The 21,650-nt window shown below is 41.5% G+C and overlaps 1 protein-coding gene across 1 annotated transcript in view; it reads right to left on the bottom strand.

Annotated features, from left to right (window-relative positions):
* cep350 (centrosomal protein 350) overlaps positions 1–21,650 on the bottom strand; it is a 34,812-nt gene that overhangs the window by 8,872 nt on the left and 4,290 nt on the right. The window contains 32 exon segments of the mRNA XM_020612952.1: positions 57–112; positions 205–338; positions 456–616; positions 1,154–1,298; positions 1,506–1,696; positions 1,825–2,081; positions 5,655–5,812; positions 6,027–6,176; positions 6,275–6,547; positions 6,688–6,902; positions 7,172–7,380; positions 7,487–7,585; positions 7,744–7,871; positions 8,040–8,180; positions 8,297–8,407; positions 9,002–9,165; positions 9,406–9,587; positions 10,743–10,929; positions 11,097–11,257; positions 11,432–11,573; positions 12,260–12,892; positions 12,895–13,241; positions 13,909–14,030; positions 14,109–14,848; positions 16,443–16,565; positions 18,273–18,395; positions 18,668–18,781; positions 18,948–19,591; positions 20,455–20,620; positions 20,720–20,828; positions 20,935–20,978; positions 21,127–21,194. Of these exon segments, the coding sequence (XP_020468608.1) occupies positions 57–112; positions 205–338; positions 456–616; positions 1,154–1,298; positions 1,506–1,696; positions 1,825–2,081; positions 5,655–5,812; positions 6,027–6,176; positions 6,275–6,547; positions 6,688–6,902; positions 7,172–7,380; positions 7,487–7,585; positions 7,744–7,871; positions 8,040–8,180; positions 8,297–8,407; positions 9,002–9,165; positions 9,406–9,587; positions 10,743–10,929; positions 11,097–11,257; positions 11,432–11,573; positions 12,260–12,892; positions 12,895–13,241; positions 13,909–14,030; positions 14,109–14,848; positions 16,443–16,565; positions 18,273–18,395; positions 18,668–18,781; positions 18,948–19,591; positions 20,455–20,620; positions 20,720–20,828; positions 20,935–20,978; positions 21,127–21,181 (6,484 nt within the window). The 5' untranslated portion in view covers positions 21,182–21,194.

Consider the following 21,650-nt stretch of genomic DNA (forward strand, 5'->3'; position numbering starts at 1 on the left):
TTTCAGTAAACATTATATAATGTATGGGTTATGAATTATAAATAAAAATCACTCACTGTGATCTAACGAAGCATCAATGCACATTCTTTCAGAGGTTTTGCTGGGTTCAGACCTGTGAAGAAACGATTTTTTTAAAAGCTGAACAGCAAACCTTTCTAGCTCATTCCAGTACAAGAGTGTCATGTTTGCAGATGTTTTGGGTACCTGTGAATAGGTGGTTTAATGCTGAACTGCTCTGCAGTCGAGGTGGAATCTCTGATCTGGGACTTGGTAGCAGGGGTTGAGTCTGGCTCCTTGCTCAGTTCTGCCTTAGTTTTTTCAATAATGTTGTTATAGGTCTGAAAATAACAGTTAAGATATGCATACATATACAGTATGTGAATAAACACAGACTCACACAAAGAAGATCAAACATCCAAAAACCACCACAGCCTGCCCCACCACCACACACATACCTCCAGCTGTTTGAGTAGGCTGGCCTCCTGTGCCTTCAGACGCTCTTTGTGCCTCTTCTTTTGCTCTTTCTTTAGCTGGTAGGCCATAAACTTTCGTTTTCTGAGTTCTTCCTTCAGGGCCTTGATACGACTCTCTATATCACTCTGGTCTGAAATGGGTTCTGAAGATAAATTTAGATGCTCAGTCACAGTTAGAATGTGAAACCAATGCCAGACCTCTGATTAGAAAAGGGTAATCCTACTTTATGCCCACTTGAATTCAAACCGTGTTCTTGGGGGATTACTGTACTGGACTGTTTCTTTAGCAAGAATGTGTGGTGTCATTTTTGCGCATGTTGCTTTGACTTGAACACAATGAACAAACGGTTACAAAGATTAAAGGTTTAAATAGTGACCTGAAAATGAATTAATCACAATCAGCTACAAACTAAGACAGCCAAACCATCTTCGCTTGTGCAATAGCTCAATGCAATGCAAAGTGTTTTGTCTTCCTATCTCAGAGCCAAGCAGGTTAGGTATCAAGTGCTTGCATATTGCTCTCTTAGCAGCATCACATTATGCCTGACTACACAGTGCCAGCAATAAAGCTGCATTACATCCACTCTCTCCGTGTTCCCCCTTCTAGCTTCTCTGAGATCTATTATCTACTCCGAAACAATATAAATTCAGTGTGTGATTGGGAATAATGAGTAACTCACCAGTCTGCATGGCCATGGGGGAGTCAGTTGGTTGAGTGTGGGCCTGGTTGGCAGTCTGGGAGGAGCGCAGTTGCACCTTTGTTTTGCTGCTGCTTTCCTCTGAAGGAGAGGCAGCAGGGCTGTGGCTGCCCTTGAATGCAGAAGACTGGACGGACCAAACAGGAGGTGGAGAGGAACAGAAAGGAATATTACTCCAGGATATGACAACAAGACTGATAATGGAGGTATGGATTGGATTAATATTTTATGTGCACACTAAACTAACAATTAGTTACATTAAATTCAATGTTCACAAGCCTAACTACAAATCACAAAGAAGGGACTAAACACTTAAATGGAAAGAAAACTGTACTTGTTTCCTTGGTGACAGGGAAGCTAAAGTGAAGTCCTGAGTGTAACTGCTCTGGATGGACACCAAAGGTGTTTCAGGGACCGACAATGGTTGCACTGAAGATGGGCTTCCTGCTTGCTGGGACCCCAGTTCCTCTGTGTGTATACTAGACTCAGGTGTTGCTGAGGAACAGCCACCCTCACTGACATACTCTGAAAATAAAACAGTAGGCACAAAGTCACCTTTATTTGTCCAAATAGTTTTTGACTTCATCCCCTAATTATTATGGCCTACTAGAAACCCTTCATTTGAAAATCTAAGAATCTTGCTGCTGCTTCACCTTTCTCATTGTCAGTTCCCTGCTCTGAGCTTTGAGGGTGACTGAGGCTGGAGCTAATATCAGAGATCTCCTTTTTCTGACTCTCTGACACATCATGACTCTTGTCCTGAGGTGTTTGTCTGTCCCATACAGCCAGGGCCTCCTTCTCCATCCTACGGACCTCTGCCTCCTCTTGGTCCAGTCGCCGTTTCCACTGTAGCAGCTCCTCAGCGTGGCGACGCCTCTGCATCAGCTGCTGCTCCCGCTTGGTCAGGAACCTGGGGAGGTTGATGGTAAAGATGAAGGGGTAGAAGAACAGAAATGAGAAAGGAGTAGAAGGCAGATTGTAGTTGATGGTGAGGGGGGAAAAAAGGTGGAGAAATGAAGATGAGTGAAAGATAGGAAGAAAATAAGTAGTGAGTGACAAGGAAAAGAGGCAGTGATGAGGGAGAGAAGAGAAGTTAGACAAAGGCATTTAGCATAAGGGTTACACATCACCTTGTGGAAGCAAGCAGACCCAAATCACCTGGACATCCAGTTATAACTGCAAACTCACCTCAAACATTTGTTCAACACTCTGAGAATCAAACACACACACCCGAACCATGCCAAGAATAATCATTCGAATATCAAAGTTTACAAGCACCCATCAGATTTAAAAAAAAAAGTGATGACATATCACTCAGGAGAAAGGAGCATGAAAATAATAGTTAACATGTCAGATTCATGCATCAGGCTAAAACCCAGGGGTTCAACTTTGATAGGCTGCAGACACCCACACACCCACACACACACACCTCAAAGACTTTTAGCGGCTACAGAAAAAAAAACCTACCCATAGGTGGTTACATCTGTATGAATGTGCCTTTAGTATGCCCTCTTCCATTTACTATATTCCCCTTACAAGTTATGACACTGTAAATACATTAAAACATAAGGGTTCTATTTTCTTGCAAACTTAAAGCAATTTAAATCTAAAATCCAACATACATATCTCTGTAGATGTAGAGTGTTGATACAGAAGTACAGTCAGGTATAATGTAGTTTCCCACAGCTTTGGGTGCCATTACAGTGCAGTATTATTTAGCCTTGATCTGATTTAAAGGCCCTTTTCTTGACCTAATGCATACTGATGACAGGCCAGATACTGAAGAACCAGTCTGGTGGATTCTTTTAGTGCTTTCCCAAACACTATTATAGCCAATGCCCATCTGTACTTATTATCCCATCCTATGCAACAGTTACCTAATAAAGAGGGCTAGTTAAGATTTACTGAGCTCATTAAAGAGATAGACTACTCTATCTCTGGTCTGTTCTCTGCAAAAGTCCTTTACCTCCATGTCACTGTGTGGTTTAATCTGAAAACATTTTATATGAATGAGCAGTCTGGAACTAACCAGCCAACAGTCAGAATATAAAGGTCATTAAGGGGTGACACTCTCCAACTTGTTCATCATTCATTCCAAGAGAGAAATTTTTTAAAAACGAGGAGAAGAGCTGCACATTAAACAGGACAGAAATTAGTGAAATCCCAGCTTTGAGTCAGATTACCTTACAACAAGGAAGGCTTCTATTAAATGAGCTTAACCTTTGACCTTCGCAAAACAATCTCAAGTTTTTACTGTTTTAAACTCAGTGTGCTCTAATACCTACAGTGGCGACATTGCACCTTTTATCACGCTGCAAAAACTAGCATGAAAGCTAGCACAATAAATAAATAAATTCAAATTCTAAGTGAAGTTGTCAAAGGGTAAGCTTATTTCATTAAAGAAGCTTTCCTTGAGCACTTTTCAAGCCTTTACTCATATTCCTCTGCCCACAAATTCCATCCTAGAAATTTACAACATTACAAAAACCCCAAACAAACCAACACATCCAGTCACTCATTATTCACCATCCCACCCCCCACAAGGTCCCAGTGCCAGTGGATGAACATAAGCATGTTCGATGGGGTGGGAGGTGATGCAGGGCAGAGCTAGGTGGAGATGTTGGGGAGGGGGTAGAGATCACTGTACAGTACCTGACCAACTGGTTGCAGATAAAGAGCTGGAATTTAGGGTGGAGGTTGGGGAGACAGACACTGAGGGAGGCCCAGTGGTGGGCCGTGAACACAGAGAAGAAGTAGTGGACAGGAGACCAGTGTCTATAAGACACAAGCACGTGACAGACAAAGACAAAAGAGTCAAATCAAAATGGGTGCAGACATGTACAACACATACATAAGAGGAGGGAAAACATTAAGAACACAAGAGACGGAAAGGGAAAAGACAAGTAGAGAGAAAGGGAGAGAGAAAAGTGATGTGAGAAAATGTGGTTTTATTGCACCCAAGGTGTGAGTGTGTCAGGTTCTGTTAGAAAACTCCAAACTAATATGTTCTGGGAGAACATGAACAATTTAACATGTATGCATTAAGCATGGGGCGTTGCTTGGGGTATCATTACTACCAAAGCTGCTTATATAGAGGGAGTTAAATGATAGATGGCAACCCTCATACTTGTACAAATTACAGCATGAGGTACCAGTTACAGCCTTAGCTGGAGTGATTACAATTTTGTTAGTGTGTTACACTGAGCTGAATATGCTGTATACAGTTTCTTTAGCCGTGATCAACATCATTACAGTGGTAATAGAAAATGACAGAGGGAAGAGGTGAGACATTTATTAAAAAATGACAGCATGCAAGCGAGCCAATGACTTTACCATCAGACATATCAACAGCTTCAAGTTTTTCTTACATAATGTTATTATGCGGTGATTTAAATCTAACTGTGGTGAATCTAAACTTTATAATCTATTAAAACTAGCAGGAAAACAAGTAAATGAAAACTGCATTTTTAACTGTAATACTAGTATAAATTTAAAGAAATCTTGACTCCAAAATTGCTTAAGTGCTACCACAGTATGTAAAGTTGACCTATATTTAAAAGCCAAGTTATAAATCCTAAACCTCAGAACAATTAACCTATGTGTTGAGGCTACCAGGTCAAGAGGGGCTCTAAAATCACCAGACCAAAACTGCTGGCTGAGTCTAAAACCTACAGGAACTCCAAACACATGTAGGAAATGCCAAGTGTAAGACAAGTGGGTCAAGAGAAAATGGTGGAATGCACAACCTATGTTTGTCTTATTTAGAAAATAACAATACCTCTGTACAGTTAGGTTTCACTATTGCAGTTATTTAATGCTGTTTAATACTGTCTGATACTATTGCCTTCCAACATTTGTTTAGAACTACAACAGATAACTCCTTGTACAAATCATCCTTCAAACTACTGTTGTATAGGTTGTACAGATCTGAAGTTAAGGGGGTGTATTATAGCCTTAGCATTATTATTATTAGTATTACTGTTAGTTTCAAGCAGGTTAGTTGCTAGTCAAACGCACTATATAAAGAAATTGAAAATTTCTGACTAGACTAAAAGTCACTGTTGCAAACAACACATTGCATCACTTATTCCAGAGTTATTCAGTTGTCAAACACATCTAAACTGCTTTGTTAATTTTTATTTTGTCATATTTATGCTAAGGCTGTAGGCACTGCTCAGCAATGATTTAAAAAAGCAGTAGTATCTGTATCAGCACTCAGTGTTTAAAATTAATTTAAAAACTAAAAGCAATAGTAGTAGAACAGCAGTAGTAGTAGTAGAGGAGAAGTAAAAGTAAGAATTAAGTGATCATGATCCTATTGTTGGACATAAAAACCGAGAAGCAAATCACAAGGGGAATAGCAGCAGGAAACATCTAAAGTAAACACTTTTCAAATAGATAAGGAAGCTGGACCTGCACTATTTTGCAGGGGAAGCTGTCAATAGCCTAAATAATCTATGAAAAATGAAATGAAAATATTTACTTTTCATTCGTGTGAGAGTGCATCTTCTTGAGCTTCTGCATGATGCTACTAGTCTCACTTCCAGAGACGGAGAGGGGAGGAGAGGGGCTGCGGTTCTCATTAGCATGTCTCATGCTGGGGGAGGCTGGTTCCGATGCCCGTGTTTCTGATACAGAAGTCTCCCTAAAAAAAGTAAAAAACGGTGAATGAACATGCAAACAGGTCAATAATTAGTAAAGCCAGAGAAAAAAAAAACCGTAGGATGAACATTGCAGCATTTTTTCTCCTTTATTCCATTAAGATTCTATTTCTGTGGAGTAAACAATACTGGACTGAAACATCACCTGTTCCCCTTTACAGACTGTGGAGGCAATTAGTGACTGCACTACTTACCAGCGGCATTTCACCCCCAGCACACTTGAGACGCTCCTTCAGTCTGAGTGTTGAGTTTCTCATCCGCTCAATCTCCTCCTGCTGCTTCAGCAACAGCTGCCTTTCCTTCATTGCTGCTTTGTTGGCCTCCTGAAGCCGCTTGATCTCAGCCTGTGAACATGAGTATAGTGGGAGAGTAAGTAATGGTTAAAATCACACTATACCACTACAGCTTATTGTCACTTAATTATGTTTCGACCCTCCAATACCTGCTCCTGCTGCAGTTTCAGCAAAAGGCCCCTCTGCTTCTTCCTGATTGGTGGCATTTTGTCATCCTCTCCCTTGTCTCTCAGCCTCTTTTTCTGGTGCTCTAGCCAGGCCAGCTCAGTTCTGGCCTTCTCTTTGAGAGCTTTCTGGCGAAGACGGAGTAGAGCGCTCTGGTGCTGCAGTCTTACCTCCTCATCCCTCATGTACTGACGCACCATGTCCATAGTGAACTGGGAAAAACTGTCTTGTCCACCAGAAAAAGCCATGTTGACATCCTGAGACCGCAGGAGAACAGAATAGGTTAAAGGCAGAAGAGATTGAATGAAAACAGGAAAAGCAATGTTAGATAAGATAAAAGAGAGACCTTCCCAATAATAAATAATCACACTGGGGGGGTCAAGTGTTTGTATATCACCTTCAAGATATTATGTGATCCCGAAACCAGTCTTGTGTTGTGATTGGCTCCATCATCCTCTGACTCCTCATGGTGGCGGGACTTTTTCTCCATAGTCCCACGGCGGTGTGCCTCAGATGGTAGCAGAGAGCGGAAGGATTGTTCTTCTATCTCATCCTCTGTCATAGACTCATCAAACTTGAAAGAGTACTCTGTTGCCACTGACGTACTGTCTCCTGGGGGCCAAAAATAACACGAGCTCAGTGTAAACTGCGAATTCTACATCTACTATCTTAGCAATTTTAGGTGCCATATGTGTGGTATTTTACATATAAGCAGTTTTGTGTTTAATACAGATGGCAATGAGGTTTTCACATTTTCTCTACCTGTTGCAGTGATACATGTATAACTGTACCTGGTTAATGTTGAATCCAAGAGAAACACACATATACATGAAAAAAAGCACACCTTTTTTTAACTCTTAAGGCTGTTTGCAATTCAGTACCTTTCTCATCTATTACAGAGGGGATGCTGTCACTGCAGAGGGAGTCATTTGCTGCTGTAGCAACTTCATCCTCTATGGAGGTGCTGCCTGCTTCTCTCCCCTCAGCTCCCTTCTTTCTCCATTTCCCCTCTTGTGCTTCTTTTTTCACCTGTTCGCTGTGGTCTGAGGAGACATGCGACAAGCTAGGGTGGCTGCTGGAATCTGCTCCACTGAGAAAAAGAAAAAGACAGATTTAGAGCCTCTTTTGGTTTCTCTTCCCCCCACCCTAATGCAAAAACAGTGACACTAATACAATATGAGGGGCCTGACTGGTACCTGAGGTTGGGTCTTCTGAAGGATAGAGAGTCAGTGTGACTGAGGCTTTTCAGTGAAGACAGGGGTTCCTCCGGCCTGGTCCGTCTGCTTGACATTTCGCTATGGAAGTTGTAAAAACCCATTCACATTTAGAACAGACTTTAACACTCAGTGGTAAATGCTTATGATGCTTTGACTGATTTAAACCATCATAAAATAAAGCATACAAGTTGTGTGTCTTGATGTGGACTTGCAAACAAAAGCTGTTTTTAGCTTACCTGTCAGAGTCAGTTTTATCCTGTCGCCACTTCTGCTGTTCTTCTCGCTGATCCAACATGCAGGAATCAGTAGCAGCAGGGGGGACAACCAAAGCTCCTGCCATCTGTGACCGTGCCAATTCTGTCATCTGACAAATGAGAAAATATACAGATCAAATATCCCATTTTGCTGTATATTATACTTTTCTCCTCTGCATTTATTGTTATTCTTTTATTGTCACAAATCAATCCGCTTTTGTTACAAAATGAAGACATGGGCTGTTTTCCAAGCAGTGATGAAGGCAGTGATTACTAACCTCCTTGATGTGTCGGGCAGCATCGGCTGTGTACTGTGCTGCCTCAGCCTGTTGACTCATCATCTTAGTAGTTGCCTCCTGGAGGTTTTCCAAAGTTTGTTTTTGATTCACCACCAAGTTTTCCTGCAGTTCTATGTGAGCCTAAACAAAACCATACAGAGCACAAAGTTAACAAAAACAAACACTGGGCAAATTATCTACAAAACCACATACGTTGTTGGTTAACTGGGTGTGTGCGCGCATGTGTGTGGTTGTACCCTGGCTACTCTCTGTCTGTTTTCCTCCAGCTGTAGCTTGGTCTCCAGTGCTTCTCTTTCTGCCTTGATCTTCAGTTCACAGAGGTCACGTTCATGTTGCTGCTGCTTGGCCTGCAGTGTCAAAGTTCATAAACAACAAGCGCATCAATACAGAATCATTACAGTAAGATAATAAGTCACTGAAACTCAGAGGCCAAAAAAGCTATTAAAGGTGTTTATTATGCAAATGCTATGCCACAACAACAATTAAAACAAGTCCCTAATAAACAAAATTAGTGGAAGTTACTCAAGTACACTCACAATGATATTGTTGTTTCAAAAGTAAATTGCAACCAATGATAGAGTATAGCCCTAGTTTTACATTTTGCATGCAGCATGCATGGTCTTATCTTCACCTTTACTATGGTAAATACTTTAAAATTAAAAGATATGTTCCAGTTACTTATACCACATTTATACATAAAAGCACAACTTGTGTGTAATCCTACATTCATCTAAGTAATAAGCTATATACAAAATGTCCAGTTGTCTCTCTGTGGCATTAGTTAAAAAGAGAATTACAGAAACTTTGTGTAGTTCAATTTGAACTGTTTAATAATAACAAAGCTTCTGATATGAAAATACCCCAGACATGGCTAAATATACAACAGAGCTTCTTTGTTGCCCAGTTGTTGACATTGCAACTTCAACAAAATCTTGCTATACCTTGAGCATTTGAGCCAATGACACACTCTCCTGCTGAGCCATAGACACACCCATCAACTTCTCCATGTTGTCCAGCTGTTGGACTGACTCCTCAATGGACTCCAGGTACTGGAGCTCTGCTGACATACGCTGCTGCAGGACAGCAGGTGAATACTGTAACTCACCTGGGACAAACAGGAAGGGTGAGAGATAGAGTGAGAGAAAAATTCATAAAAGGGTGGAGTACTGCACTTTGACAGTAACATGATCCACAAACAAGCCTGAGGAGTACTACACGAAACAGTTGAGTATGTGCCTGTTCAACCAGGCAGTCCTTATAATTTGGTCACATCTTTATCTTAACAGAAGCATCCAATAAGGTTTAGGTCATATAATATCTGTTTATTAAACTGAGTTTTATATACCTGTTGTCCTGGTCTCTGCTCTACCACTGCCAGCTGTGGTGCCTGTGTTCATGTTATTTGCTCCCATAGAGCCACTTCTTACAGGTTCACTGGAAGAGTCTGCTCCTGGAGAACCAGGGTCTGAGGAGCCAGAAGGATCAGCCTGTTTGGATGCGAGTGCTCGAGACTTCTTACTGTTAAGCCTCAAAATAGAAATGCAATTCAAAAATGAAATGTTATTACTGTACTTATACATTTGAAACCCCAAAAGATCCCTTCTAAAGTGAGCATGCCTGTAACTTTACAGAGGATGAGTTTCAGTTTACAGGTTTATGTGGTCTGCATATATCATGTTTCTGAGGTTAATTTAATATGTATCAAGATGAAGCATAATATAGTACTGACTAAGGAAGCTGCCATTTTTATATGTGAAAATGGTAGCTGATGTAATTTATGTTAGTTTCAAAATGGGCTATTAAATCATGCATAGCTCAGCAGCATGCTGCAAGCTCTGTAGCTGGTTTGCCATTTTAAAAAGAGGAGCAGGTTGACCACACGATAAAGAAAGTGGGGGCCTGTGGCCCTGCAAACCACAGAAATGGCTGAGGCAGCATAACCCTGCTGTGAGAAGCCCAGGCTTTGAATGGCTACAATGTGCTGCTCAGAGATGGTCAAAGGCCAACACAATGTCTAAAGAGATCACTGCACTTCCCATTAAGGAGAATAGACAGTGATACCCTTTACTCCAAGGATAACAATCAGACTAAATAAAGAAATCCCATACATCTGTGAGTGCACAGATTTTGAAACTCAGTTTTAGTTTAACTTGGAAAGAAACTGTGTGACTAGTGTGGCTTTACAGGTTAATTTCAATAGCAATTTAAACAGATCAATCTGTATTAAGTGAAAATACAGAAAAGTAAAAAAAAGTTTAAATTTGTCACACAACGTGATAAATCAACTAAACATCAAGCGATAAAGAAATACAATCATGCTGTTATGACCCTATAAGAAACATCTATAGCCCTCTCTTTCCAGGACAGCATAAAAATAAGCTAGTGTAAGCTAATAGCAACACCACTAATCTCACAAAGCAGTGTTACACTGCAGGTTATTGAGAAGCAGGTGGGAAGGAAATACCAGAGACAACTGGCTGAGTGAATCCTTTAATCTTGTGGGAATACCATTCACCGGCTTCTGATACCAGGGTATGGACTATACAATACCTTAAGAGATGTGCATTCCACCTTCCATCTTGTAGGAGGAAAGGTTTTTTTTTAAAAAAAAATCTTTTACACTACTCAACTAAAGCAAAAATAACAAACCTCTCTGTAAATAAATCTGCTGAGAATCATTACCTTTGGTGAGAATGCCCTGATGTTTCCCCTGAAGTGTCACTGGAGTGAACACTCTTGGCTTGGCTGTGAGCAGCGCTTTTGTCTGAACCCCTCTTCCTGGAGTCAGAGGATAATGCCTCTGAGGGGGGTGAGCAGGAGCTTCTCTGCTCTTCTATCAGAGTACCATCACTCTGGTCTGATGCTGTGCCTGCAGAAGAATGGAGTTATATCATTTTACTGTGCAGTAGCCAGGATTTGTAACTGCAAAAACAACATAACCATACAAAGACCCACTGTGTTATTTCCACTTTAGTCAGAAAAAAACTGAAAATTCAGATTTATAACAGGAAATTATGCAAAAGTATTCATGCATACCTCTTTTTCTGGTAGAGTGCTTAGAGAGGGGTGAGGAGCCAGATGTTGAAGCAGAGGAAAGGTGTGGTGAAGACTGAAAGGATGAATGGTGGGAACTGTTGCCTCCTGTACTTTTCTCATACGGAGACCTCCTCATCAGTTCCTCAAAGTGACTGTTCACACTGACAGAGAGGGGAGAAACATGTTCAAATCACTCAGGATCATTTAGGAGCTTTAACACAACATAAAATTAAGCATACAGGACTAACATCATTGAATCGATTCAACCTTCTGTGTAACATGAATGCCACCAAGTGGTCACTCTAAAAAATGTCTTTCTTTTCTCGTCATTTTACCTGGGTGAATTTGAGGCTTTCCTCAAGTGGCTGCTAGTTCTGCTGCTATGTGATGACACAAAATCGTCTTCATAGTGCGCCGCATCTCCAGGGTCATTTCCGGAGTGCAAAGAATAGGCCGAGGGGGAGTTTCTCTCACTCACTACAGGACAAAAGAGAGGAAAAATATTCTGACATTGTCTAGTCTGACTGTTAGTATGTTGTACGTGTTCTTACTATGAGTGCTACCATTTTGATTTAACAAACATCCTGTGTAGCTCTTATGGTAAAAAAAAAAAAAAACTAAAATTACTGTTACTGAAACAATAAAAAATTAACTTCTTAACTGTTCATATATTTAACAACTGATGAAGCTGAACACAAGACAAGTTTTGTCTCATCACTTACAGTACATCAAATAGCACACTAACAGTACACAAACTGTCTACATTCCTCCCCTCAGGAAAGAGGCTGCACAGTATCTTGGCAGGAACTACCAGGCTGAGGAACAGCTTTTTCCTTGAGGCTGTAAGACTGATTAACTCTGCTCCACACAGTTTTGAACTGTCATTAACTGCTGCTGCTCCCACTATTTTGCTGCAACCGTGGAATTTTGCAAGTGTTATTTTTAATTATTATTATTTATTGATAAGATTACTGCTTTTACATGATTTTATTGCTTAGATGCACTTCTTCTTCATATTGCTTTTTTTCCCCTTGTAACGACTGGGACCTGAGCACTTTATTTCATTCTTTTAATGTACTTGCACAAACCTTAAAATATGGAAACATTTACTCTGACATACAGCATCTTTCTTTGAATGAAAAGGTACTCATATGAAAACTAACCTTTAACATGACCATGCAGGTTCTTGGTGAAAATGCTGATTACACTTAGAGGGCTTCCTTTGTTCAGTTCTTCCCAAGCTGCCTTAACGTTGTCTTGCTGAGAAAATGGGGAGCTGAGGGCTGAGCATTTCGCTGCCTCCCTCTGGAACTCTGTCAGGTGTTGGTAGCCCGTTCTTTGACTGGCACAGTAGTCCACTGCCTCCAGGCGTTCTGCTGCTCTAGATATATGATTGTTGGAGGGATAAGGAGGGTTTGCCTCATCCTCAGAAAAACTCCCTTCACTCAGTATGGGGCCCTCACTGATGGAACCTGCACTGGAGTCGTGGAGATCTGTCTGGGCCTCCACCTTGTCATATCCTCTCTTTGGTGCCATTTTATCCATTGTTTCTACGTCTTCCAAGCCATTAACTAGCTTTCCTCCTGCTTGTGTGTAACTATTAAGAACGGGTCCTATTAAATTAGAAGTTGCTTGTATATTGGTCAAATTGAGGTGTGTACCCTTCTTTTCTTTCTGTCCCGTGAGTGTGTGCAGGCTGCCTGCTCCTGGAAGGGGTGTGCCATTGAATGAACTATGACCTGTGCTAGTCAAAATCCTCTGAATCCTCAATTCCATGTCAGTATTTTCTGTGGCAGAAAAATAGTATCTACATCCACTGAAGTTGCTGTACCATAGTTGATCCCCTCCCCAACAAGCTTCCGTGCCTCACTTTCTATACGGTTGGAGAGGGATGCAGCTTTGGCCTTGAGGGCCTCAATGCGGGATATCTTGGAATGTGACCTATCGGAAGGTGCTGTAGCTGGCTGCTGGGTATGCCTGATGTCACCAGTGGCCACTGCACCAGTCTCCACCCTGAACATCTGAGTAAGGAACTGGTCACCAAAAGGGGCTAGCACTGTACTGCTGGGACCGCTCGTTGGTTGAAGAGATGGGCTCAGATGGTCAGGCTGAAGCAACGAGGCAACTCCAACATCCAGATCATTCCTTCAACAGCGAGGGCAACACAGAATGAAGAAGTTAAAAGCAAAAACAAGGAGAGTAAACAGCTTCCTTTAAAAACAATGATCAAACTGAAGACGCGTGCAAGTGTATTCATCACAACTGGAAACAAGAAAACTTTCATTCTGAATAACCATAATGTTTGCAAAAAAGATATTTACAGCTATTCTGGGTATTAATTGTACTGTTTAAAAAAATCACAATGCCTCTTGTAGCTATAGTTTTGAATTAATGTATTCACCAGCCTGATATGTAGCTGTTATTGATACTGAACACAATGATAATTTCTACATTTGCAAGACCACAACAGGGTAAAGCACTATACACCCTCATCTTTATTTCCAGTCAATTAATTGAGGTGCTCCTTCATGCATCTAAGATTAAAGCAGTGCCCCACAGGAACAAGACGTCAGGAGTACTTGCACAGAAGGGTCATAAAAAAAGCATCTGAGAACAAACAGTTTTTCTGTCAGGTACAGTCAACTGGTTCCCTGTTTATTATCATCCAAAACATTATTCCCAGAAGAGACACAAATGCATGTACTTGAAGAGAGTTGTTTGTTGTTGATCGGTGTTAATAAACCTGAGTACAGGCAACTTGTTATTCTGGAGAGTTAGTGAGAAAGGCAGGCAGTTGTGAATATGTGTGTACCTGGATAATGGAGGAGGAGGTGGCTGATCATTCAAAGACCTATCACTGCTCGAGGGGCTTTGTGGTGCCTCTAGTCTTTTGTTCTCTTTGTCTGACTCTCCTGAGGGCTGGTACATTGGTCTCTGTGGCAGAAAATAAATACATGTTATAGTTTTATTACATATGTAGTTAATTCACTTACTTAATTACTAATACTGTACCATTTGACTGGAGGGAGCAGCAGGCTGCGTCTGCACAGCGTAATTCCCCAGCTGGGCCTCCTCAAGCAGCAATTTGTTGTAGGTCTCTTGTAGTCGCTTTTGTACAGGGGCCACAGGGGCCTCGTTGGGAAAGGTCACCGTTTTAGCGACTTCTCTTTGCTTCCTGTAGAGCTCCTGCAATCTCTGGTTTCTCCTTTCTGCCTCCTCCCTCAGTGCCCTCTTCTCTTCTGCTTGACGCCTCCTTCTTTCTTCTTGTTGCCGGGCAATGTACTGGCGAACAGTATCTGCATCATAGTGACGCTTTTTGTGCTCTGTGTCAACTATGTTGGCAGTCTCTGGCCGGCGCGCAGCGGGGCTGGCACTGCGGCAGCTTCTTGAGGAGTGACCTGTTGCCACAGCAGTTCCCCAAGCAGATACTGGAGCCCTTGTTCGTGACCCTGATCCACCTCTCCCTCTCCTACCACTGCTCCCACCTCTGGATCTTTGTCGGGCCCTCTCCTTCTCAGCGGCTTTGCACTCCAGCTGAAGGTCATCAAGTATCCCTTGAATGTCTGCTGACAACAGGTCCCTGCTTATACCCACTGGGGTGTTGTCCTGAGCTGCAGACGAGTGGGTAGATGTGGCTGTGGAGTGGCTTTTGGATTCCCCCTGAAATCCACCATGAGGCCGTTCTGTGCTCTTGGGGTGAGATTGTTGGTTTGATTCTGAACGTGGATCTGAACTGGAGTGGTGATGGGAAGCTGGTGGACAATTATAGAAAGACAAGATGTTATATTTGGCAACTGGCAATCACACACTACACTCAGAGCATACCGCCTAACAGCTTCAATGTTAAAGACTTCATATCAATTACGTTGATAAAACAAAAAAGGTATTGCCTCCATGAATCACAATAAGTCAATAATATGAGTGTATGACCGGTTTTAAATTTTTCAATAAATAAAATCTGTAATTAAATGGGGTCATCTTAAAAACATCAGAAGCTCTAACAAATGCTGACAGATCCCACATACATTGGGGGGAAGGCTTGCCATGGCAACTCTAATCTGGGCCAAATTCCCATCTAGATTTTACACTATCTAATCCAGATGCTGTTTTTTCAGATCATGGCTGCAGTGAGCCTCATTGCTTCTCCCTGCCTCACTCAGCCATTCCCCAGAGTGTGTGCTGCCTGGACTGAGGGCAACACCCGGAAATTAGGACATGCCTAATTGTGCATCCAACCAGAATAACCCGTCAGTCTCTATTCCTTCCGCCCAGTAGTACCCAGTACAGACACAGCTAGCAAAGACAGAGGTAGATATGGTGTGTATGTTTGTAATGAAGAACGTGAGATACTGTTTACTGGTACAACAGCAGCCATAGACTCTTCATTATTCATATTATTTTAGCTGACTGTTGTCAGCCATGATGTCTAACTGAAACAAGGCATAATTTACCGCATTACACCTTCTAATTACATGGACAAACTCCATTTTAGTAACAGCACCCAGTGCAGAAATTCATGTTTAATTTTACAGGTGAAAGATTAATAGCAATATGAGAAAATTTTAAGTTAAATGAAGACAAGCTGTCTGAAAGAAGGGGGAGGTGGGTGGTAGGACAGTCAGAGCACAACTTAATTTACACTTCTGTGATTAAGTCTTGTCTTATACACCACTGGACATAAAGCAGAGAGGACAATTTTGACATCAGACTAAAATGTTCTGGGAAATTCTTCTAATTCAAGTAGAAAGCTATTCCCCTTTCCTATCTAGTACTACTTTCTGTCTACCACTTCACATCATATGGTTACAGCAAAGATGACTGGGTTATAGGTAAACTTGGGCTGCGTCCGAAACCGCCTACTACCATACTGTATAGTAGGCGAAAAGCAGTAGGCGAGGCGAGTAGTATGTCCGGATTCGTAGTATTCCAAAAACAGTAGGCGAAAAGTACCCGGATGACCTACTGCTTCCGGTTGGATTTTGCAGTGTGCATACGATGGACACTTCACTATCCCATGATGCCCCGGGAGAGGAGTTATCCAACGAAGAAGACGCTGCTATGAAAACGTATGTCACGTGATGTATCAACATGGCGGATGTAGTACGTCCGAATCTCATTCATACTACCAGGCTTCGTACTATACAGTACCTACTGTTTTAACGGTCAGTAAGTAGGTACTTCATCTCTTTCAGTACGTACTGTCACAGTATGTGGTTTCGGACGCAGCCTGAGTCAGCTGCTGGTATCATGAAATGGGTTCACAAGGTAATATAAGACAGGGTGTAGTGCGAGTGTGAGTGCAGTGGTATGTATAGGAGGATAAGAGTTTAGCTCTTCAAGCTCCACCTGTTCTGCCCAGTCTGTCAGCTGGATGAGGTCTGTCCTCCTCTCTTTGCAGCTTGGGGACTGGACCAAGTACCATCTTTACTAGTTTCTGGCCCTCCCGCCATGATGCTGGGCTAATCACTGCTGAGAAACAAAAAAAATGACTACCTTAGATGCTGCCACCTAAAAGCATGGCAGTTCAATATAGCTTGTTGACTTCATTAAACAGGACAGCATATTAGCACATTCTGTATACGCAGACATGCCAACACCAGAGCAGACCCACATGAACATAACTAAACATAAATACAGGAGAACAGAAGAAATTCAAATAAAACATTTATAACATTCATAGCTTTAGTAAGACTAATTTAAAATGGTCACTAAACACAAACCCCGTACAATCAAAATCAACATAGAAGTTACTGAACTTGTTGTGTGAGGGAAGTGACACAACGAAAGAACTTGTGGTTTAGTCAAATCCCCACTGTGTATATCTTCCTCCTTGCCCTTTGTAACAATCAGCAGATAAATTTCAGTTCAATTCAGCTCAGTTGTCTGCCACCAGCCCAGTACAGCGAGCGAGAGTAGAATTTCATTTGTGATGCTCAGAGCACTGGAAAATTATGTTTCAAAGACAGCAACGTCTCTTTACTTGGAAAAATCTTGAGTGCATTTTTCACTATGACAGTATTCTACTACAGAGCAGTTCCTGGTAATGAAGTTGTACATCCACTCACCAAGCAGCTGTTCCTGCTAGGTGGATGAGCCAAGCGAATCTGGCCACAGAATTTAGAGGGCTATTTATAGTACTGTGCCATCATGAAACAGATACAACCAGATTTTAAAGGCAACATAAAAGTTGGAAGAAACACAAGGCACAACACAAGATGACACCAAGCACAGAGTGAATGAGAGCTAGAAGATTATACAGTCAGCTCTCATGTTATCCAGATTTTATCCTCTTTTTTTGTTCAAAAGGGTTTGTGAATGGGGGGGTTCTCAGCTGTCAGAGTTCTGCCATGATCAGGATGCCACATAATGTGACTGTGATTCTTCTGTGTGACTATATACTACTGGCTGGTCACAAACTGCATGTCAAACATACTGAACATTTTGTCAGGGATTAGAGCCTTAACACAGCCTCAAAAAACACCAATGGTTCTTGTTCATGCACATGCATGCAGGCCTTGCCAACTGAGTTGATGGGGGGAAAAAAAACAAAAAAAACATACTGAAAAAACTTAGAAAAAAATCAACTGGACTTAGATTTCTAGGTCGAAGACGTTTCACCTCTCATCCAAGAGTCTTCGACCTAGAAATCTAAGCCCAGTTGATTTTTTCCAAGTTTTTTTCAGTTTACTATGACCTGGATGACTGAGAATCTGCACAAACAAATCATACTCTACGCTCCAGGATACTCTAATGCACTCTGGTCATTCAGTTTGAGACATTTATGACACAAACTCACTTTTTAATGTTTAATGTTTAAACAAAGTTACTACTTTATGAGACTGTGTTACACTCACAGTGTTTACAGTCAACAAAAGATTAAGATGACAGCAGCCAAATCATTACTAAATTGACATCAAGGGCAGCATGTGTGCACAGTAAAATAAAACAAGTAAATAAAGGTATATATGAAATACAGAACACAGCTTAGAGGACAGAGACACAGAGACAGAAACAAAAGATGGTTCAAAACTTGAGACACTTGGTTTTAGAGCATATGCACTGAGCCATGACAAAATCTTGCCAGTCTGTTCGACATGCTTGGCTTTCCTACTGTCACTAATTTAAAGTATATCAGAAGGTGGATTGGCTCAGACACATAAAAGAGGATTATTGTACCTGGTTTCACATTTAGATCAGAAGCAGGAACAGCTCTGTGGACCTTCCTCACTGGCTTTGGAGGCCTCCTCTCTTTGGATCTGTCTCGTCTCTCTTCTCTTTGTTGCCTGGATCTAGTGCTCTCTGTTCACAAAGACACATGCAGAGAATAAGCCACAAAGCAACCCACAGACATATATTCCTAAATTCCTAAAGATATCATTGGTTGAAAGGGAACATACAAGGACCCAGGCATATCAGATATGAAGACTTACTGCCACTTTTCATACACACACACACCACTTCAGAATTGCTGTTACAAGTCCATGTTAAAAAACAAGACAGCACCATCCTGCCCCAAGCAGAAAATGTTACAGATAAGAACTGACAGCAGTGGGAAGAAAGTACTCGCTTACCAGCAAACTGTCGTGACAAGTCTCTGTATATCTCCCTACTGAGATTATGAAACTCGTCCTCCTTCCAAACTTTCCCATCAGGAGTCCGGATCTTTGTTTCAGTACTATTGAAACCTAGGAGTCAAAGGACAGAAGATGTAAGCTGCAGGACCCTGTTTCTTACTAAATGGCTTAAATCTATATTCCTAAAACACTAAGCAATCATTTCACAAATTATTTCAAACAGGGTGAAACAAGAGAAAAGTTAAAAGTGCTGGATAAATCAGGTAAATCAAGATACCCTTGTAAATAGGTGCGGGTGGTGCAGCTGCTATTTTCCGTATTTTGGCTGTGGGTATGTTACTGGTACCAGCATTGTTACTCCCCACAGCTGCGATAATGGGCTGTTCCATATTACCCAGCAGCTTCTCCTTCTCAGCAGCCTCCTCCAGATGTTGTCTCTGCCTTCGAATACGTTCTTTGAGCTTCTCCAGTTTATCATCAGGCTGATGTCGCCTTAGGTTTTCTAGCCGCTGGGAAGCTGAGCCAGGGCTGGTGGAGGGAGTGCTCTCCCCTGGCCGTGGGGCTGGAGCTACACATGGGGTTGTCGCTTGGCTGTCCATTCCAAGTTGTGCTTTGGGACTGCCATCCTCCACAGGCCCCTCCCTTGTAAGTGCTCCTACACCTGTGAGAGGTGACTGGTTTCCAATAGTCCTCAGTGTGCCCAGGGCTGGCTGGTCATTGAGGTAGCGGACCTCTGTGCTCTCCAGAGCTGAGGAACGTGTGCTGTCCATGTCCCTGTCTGCCTGTCTGTCTCTGGTGTCCCTCTGGTAGACCAACCGGCTGAGCAGAGGATCCGAGGAAGGCGGAGAGGATGGGTACAAAGACCCTGGCACTGACTGCAGACTGTAGGCCTCCAGCTGAGAGAATGGAGGGGTGGCCTCTCTGGACACAAACCAGATTACAAGGGATCAGTCAGAAGATCAAGATTTACTTTTAATTTGCTGAGTGTACAGAAGAACACATTTATGGGTTGGTAAAGTATAGAAGGAGTGACAAATTCACTCAGGATGTTATTTTAGCTCAATGATGAAAAACTATTTAAGCATTGAATAATGTGAAATGGGAAACTTTGGCAATGCAAATCTTACACAGACCTCAGTCATTAGCATAAGACCGAAAGTGTAATAACATCAAAAATGATCTGAAGATCAGACTATTGTGTACATTGCTGGTAATAGCAAAACACAACCAAACACTTCATACAGTTAATTTCAGAAAGTCCACTGGTGCAATATTTAAATATTAACATTCAAATACTGATATTATCAGCAATAAAACCTTGTAAATGCAAACGCAGGTGCCTGGAGCTACTGAAGTACTGTATCTGTGAGCTACTCAGCTAAAAGCCACTCAAGGACATGTCACGAACATATGATCTCTGAATAGAAGTCCTATAAATCAAAAAGCACTTGAGAGTGACAGCTGTTTATGTGAAAGAGGTCTGCTGATGCATCAAGTCCAACAAAGAGCTGAAATAATAATTACAATTACTACATCACAACCCAAGAATAAATACTATTTAATTCAGTATTCACTCTACAGAATACACATACTCTAACTACATTGGTATTGTTTTCATGTAATCTAAAATAGAAATATTTATTACACTGATTTGGTATGCAGGTTGAGTAAAAGCTTAATGCATTTAGTTTAAAAAAATAAAAAACGGAAAAAGAGAAAATCGAAGATGCCATGTTGCCAGTACTCAATGGTGCCATGAATCTGTTTAAGGGCACTATTTGTACCTGTACGAGGCGAGTGGCTCCTTGAAATCCACGTTATTGTTCCTGCGGACATTGCTGTCCTGGGTGGCATTCCTCAGTGGGCTGCGTGAGCTGCTCTTTTCTGGACTCTGCTGACTGTGCCCCCTGCGTTTTGAAGACCCCCCACTGTCATCAGCTTGTTGTCCATCTGATGGCAGAAAGAACAATGTTAAAATTATTGTACACATCATATACAATGTACCTAGCCACTTCATAAAATGTAGCTTTACATTTTAGAACAACTTACCCCTGCAGCGGACCATCTTGGATGATTTCTTCTTGGGGGGGTCCATGACAGAGTCCAGGAATACCCCTGTCCCTGGAGCTGCCTCTAGACGGTTTTCTATATGCCGCAACTAAAAAGGAAAAAAATTCACACTTTAAACTCTTTACTTTTATGAAATGACTAGTCTTTTTGAAAGACTGACAAACAGAGTCATTCAGCAGAAAATGAATACTTACAGCAGCTTTGGACTGAGCCAAACTTTTCCATGCAGATGTCAGCTCTGACAAATAGGTAGAAAATAAAACCAATCACTACTGGTAAGACAGAACCTCCTGCTAAGTCACCAAAACACACAGCACATCTAAATAGCGAATTTCACAGCTTAAATAAAATGAATATAAGAATTATTTCAAAATAATTTTACACACCTGTGCCAATATTGTGATTGGTAAGCTGTTGAGCAGTCGTCCGGGTGCTCTTCATTTCTCCCATTCACCTATAGTCAAGAACAGACCCAGGCAAAAAATGACAACCAATATGGCACTAAAGTAAACAATTTCTTATTAAAATGCAGTTATGTAGTTTTCACAAATATTATGGCATTCACCAAGGTTTTCATTTCTGGGATTTGTTCTTAGGTAAGAGCAGAATCTACGCACCCTCAAGAGCGCATTTACATCCATTTGAATTCTATTATTTTTGTGGTTACTTCATTTTCTTCAATTCTACTGATAGAATTGGATTTCAGGAGTTGCAGTTGTTTTATTTACTGTTAGTATTATTTTGTTTTATAAGAATAAAGTTTAGTATGACTGTTTGTGTTTTATTAACAGCGCCATGTATCAGTATTAACCTGGCTCTTATATATGCATAATAGTAATAATTTTAGCCCTGTGATGGATTGGCAACCTGTCCAGGGTGTACCCCACCTTCGCCCGATTGCCGGCCGGGA

This window comes from Monopterus albus, unplaced genomic scaffold (genome assembly GCF_001952655.1).
Source record: "Monopterus albus unplaced genomic scaffold, M_albus_1.0 scaffold129.1, whole genome shotgun sequence".
In the NCBI taxonomy this organism is placed as follows: domain Eukaryota; kingdom Metazoa; phylum Chordata; class Actinopteri; order Synbranchiformes; family Synbranchidae; genus Monopterus; species Monopterus albus.